General features: G+C 50.1%; 1 protein-coding gene across 1 annotated transcript; it reads left to right on the top strand.

Annotated features, from left to right (window-relative positions):
- Positions 1–333: 333 nt before the first annotated feature.
- Positions 334–1,296, top strand: FOXB1 (forkhead box B1). Its single transcript, XM_071755306.1, has one exon. The coding sequence runs from the start codon at positions 334–336 to the stop codon at positions 1,294–1,296; it is 963 nt and encodes a 320-aa protein (XP_071611407.1).
- The last annotated feature ends 2,690 nt before the right edge of the window (positions 1,297–3,986 follow it).

Below are 3,986 nucleotides of genomic sequence, written 5' to 3'. Positions count from 1 at the left end.
CAAAAGGCAGAGCTACCGCTCGAGTAACTTTACGGGCGCAGGTTGCTGCGGGGAGACCAGGCTGACCGAGGCCGGAGCTGGGAGAAAGGCGCATCGCTTCTACCTCACCAGCGGCGCAGAACCCCGGGTTGTTTTCCCTTGCCCCCATCCGGCCCCCCGAGGTCCGAGGTCCGCCGTGCCCCTTCTCCGTGCCTTTCTTTCTCCTTCCCGGCCCCGCACCCACCCGCTGCCCCGGCCGGGTGTCGGTGTAAATCTTCCCGGACTCATCCCTCTCCCCCCCACCCCGATCCCCTCCTTGTCCTTCTGCAGAACTCCGCGGGTCCCCTAGCGAAGATGCCTCGCCCGGGCAGAAACACATACAGTGACCAAAAGCCTCCCTACTCCTACATCTCGCTGACCGCCATGGCGATCCAGAGCTCCCCGGAGAAGATGCTGCCCCTGAGCGAGATCTACAAGTTCATCATGGACCGCTTTCCCTATTACCGGGAGAACACGCAGCGCTGGCAGAACTCCCTCCGCCACAACCTCTCCTTCAACGATTGCTTCATCAAGATCCCGCGCCGCCCCGACCAGCCGGGCAAGGGCAGCTTTTGGGCGCTGCACCCCAGCTGCGGGGACATGTTCGAGAACGGCAGCTTCCTGCGCCGCCGCAAGCGCTTCAAGGTGGTCAAGTCGGACCACCTGGCCCCTAGCAAGCCGGGGGACGCGGCGCAGTACCTGCAGCAGCAGGCAAAGCTACGGCTCAGCGCCCTGGCGGCCACCGGCACCCACCTGCCCCAGATGTCCACGTACAACCTCGGCGTGTCCCAGCCCTCCAGCTTCAAGCACCCCTTCGCCATCGAGAACATCATCGCCAGAGAGTACAAGATGCCCGGAGGCCTCGCCTTTTCTACGATGCAGCCCATGCCGGCCGCCTACCCCCTCCCCAACCAGTTGACTACGGTGGGCAGCTCCATTGGTACGGGCTGGCCCCACATGTACAGCTCCGGTATGATCGACACCGCCACCCCCATCTCCATGGCCAGCAGCGAGTACGGCGCCTACGGCGTGCCTATAAAGCCACTCTGCCATGGGGGACAGACTTTACCGGCCATCCCCGTACCCATCAAGCCTACCCCCGCCGCGGTGCCGGCCCTGCCCGCGCTCCCCGCGCCCATCCCCACCATCCTCTCGAACTCGCCGCCCTCACTCAGCCCCACATCCTCGCAGACGGCCACCAGCCAAAGCAGCCCGGCCACCCCCAGCGAGACTCTTACCAGCCCGGCGCCCGCCCTGCACTCCGTGGCGGTGCACTGACCCGGGCCGGCCGCACGGACTCCGCCATCCCCTTTCTCCCAAAGTTTCCTCGGAGCTCTCCTCCCTGCCCCGCTCTCCCTCCTTCCACTTCTTTCCTCCCTCCTCTCTTCTCTTTTCCTCGAAAGCAGAGACAAGTCCCCGCGGGAAACTGAGGTTTGCCGTTCGCGTGACCTGCTTCGCCCTTTCAGCCGTACCCTCCTTCACATCTCGGCTTCTTTCCTTCTTCCGTTCTGAACTCTCTTTTCCTCCCTTCTGAAACAAATCGAACCGACCCGACCCGGCCCGGCCCGCCCCTATCCCCGCCCGCCAGGAACTGCCATATGCACCACTAATTTTCCAAAAGTACTTCAGGCATCTCCGGTTTGCCGGAGACCAGGCAACCCTGGCCCGACGATGCCTCTTCCCTGCCTTTGTCCTGGGGAAGCGCAGGGGTTTACACAGGACCGCTCCTTAAAACCATAAACAGTGTGAAATGGCTGCAGCCTCACTGCATGAGAGCAGCGACGTTTCCAGCCTCCAAGCAGCAAACGCTTGGATCTTGGAAACGCCGGAAAGTGCTCTTGCCCTTTGTGTGGGTGCGTGTCTCGTTATCACGCAAAGGGCAGGATTTCCACGGGGCAGGGCAGCGGGGGCGCGGGCTCCATTACCCCCGGGAGGGACGGTGCGGGCAGGTAGGGCCCCGCAGGTGCAGGGGGTGAGGTGCGGCCCTGCGGGTCCCGCCTGCGGCCGGGGCGGTGCGGGAAGCGGGACGCCGTGCGCCGGGAAGGCAGCCGTTCACTCAATACCTGTATTGTTTACAAAGAGCCTGGCTTAATGTAAATACCGAACTGGCATCTGTACTGTGAATCAGATGAGGTTCCCTTTGCAGTACCTGTTGTAACGTGGATGTTTACTGTAGTTTTCAGGTGGAAGAGACAGAGAAGTTAATTTGTCTGTTAAGTTCTGATTACCCTGAAGGTTTGGGGAGCTCAGGGTTTCTTTGCTTTTTAAATTTTGTAGCTATTTATTTCATAGCTTAAAAACAAACAATAATAAATAAAAATAAATCTGTTAGCAAGCACACAACCCAGCATAGCTTAGGAAAAGCTGCTGAAGTCACTGTTAGAACATGGAGAAGTAACACAACGGCAGGTACAAACTGTGGAGGTCATCTTGATTTCTGCTGGAGCTTTGCAGACAAGAGAGAGGGGGTGAGGGAAACTGTAAATGTTTGTGCATATGAATTATTATAAAATGTGTAAAATTAAAATGCACTTTTGTTTGATATACTCCTTTCTAGTTTTAGGTAGTTTGCTGGAAACTGAACTGTTGTTCTCTTGTGAACTGCTTAAGTTAAGGAAAAAAGAAACAAACAAACAACCCCCCCCAAACGGCATTAGTGTCTACTGAAACTGTAAAGACGTTTCTCGTTTTAACTTTTTTTTTCTTCTGTACAGAATAAGCATGGCATTTTAAATATTGTTGTTCTTGTTCCCAGCATGTGTGTTTTAAGACAAAGGTTAAAAAAGTGTCTACATTAAATTATGAACCTAGTCGTCCAAATAATATTTTCTCATTAAAATATGTAAATGCAGATTTAGTTTCTTATTTGTCTTTATAGAGTTCACACGAGAAAACTAATAGCATTATTTCGTGGGGAAAAAAAAAAAGACATTATTCCAATGTTAAGATAGTCAAAAGAGCACTTTCCTGGGAGATTACTATAATTATTATCATAACACATTAGATAAAATGTTCCTGTTTTACAGAAAAGGTAATACACATGAGTGTTTTCTGTTTTTTATATCTATACAACTACATATATATACACACATATATGCACCTGTCCTATACACTTATACCGAATATAAACACATACTACATTTATGTCTCTGTGTGTGTATTTATCCCCTAGTTATTTCCAGTTAAATTTTCTCTTAAAAGTATAGAAATTAGTGAGCTTCTCCAATACAGAGCAAACATAAAAATATTTAAAGAATTAGGTTTTAAGACTAAGAATACTGAATTGTAGTCAGTTGTGTTTTTTTCTTACAAGTGGAATCTCAGAATCTTTCTTAAGAGTCAGCTATTGTAGCATTTACCTGTCATTTAAACCTCCTCAAGCATTGCAGCTACTGCAATCACTACTGTAATTGCTCCATTTCTCTTGGTCACACTTTCCAAATAGGGTAGGTTGCAATCTGCAATGCTTAAAGTTGTACCTGTTTTTCTGTAAGTCAATATACAGTCCCTCTTAAAAAGTAAGGGCAGAGTCAAATCGTAGATTCCAAGTGGTTACAATGAAAACTGGATTCTGGGCACCTTACAGTGAGGTTCTCCGATTTTTTTAGGCAATTTTGCAAGGATTCTGCAACTGTTGAAAATGACAGAAGCAAAAATAGTAAAATAGTAAAATTTGTAAATCAGTGTCTCAGAGATGAGGCCGTCTGAGCAAAGAGTGCAGTTACGAGACAGCGGAACACTTAAAGGCTTATTAGAAAGAAAATTACATTGTATTCTAATGAACGGACGGGACTCACTAATTCTACAACAATGATATTAGAGGTTTTGTTTTTGCCTGATGTCCCTCTGAATTTCGGGACCATAAACAGGGCAAGTGACATCCCAATTTCCTTACCACGTACCGCAAGGTCCTTGCAAAAGTTTTAAGATTAATGTAGAGAGTAATTAATCCACTTGCGACCTTTTTT

This window comes from Heliangelus exortis, chromosome 11, assembly GCF_036169615.1.
Source record: "Heliangelus exortis chromosome 11, bHelExo1.hap1, whole genome shotgun sequence".
Lineage (NCBI taxonomy): Eukaryota > Metazoa > Chordata > Aves > Apodiformes > Trochilidae > Heliangelus > Heliangelus exortis.
The sequence above is the reverse complement of the archived record's forward strand: the minus strand, read 5'-3'. Positions and strand labels throughout refer to the sequence as shown.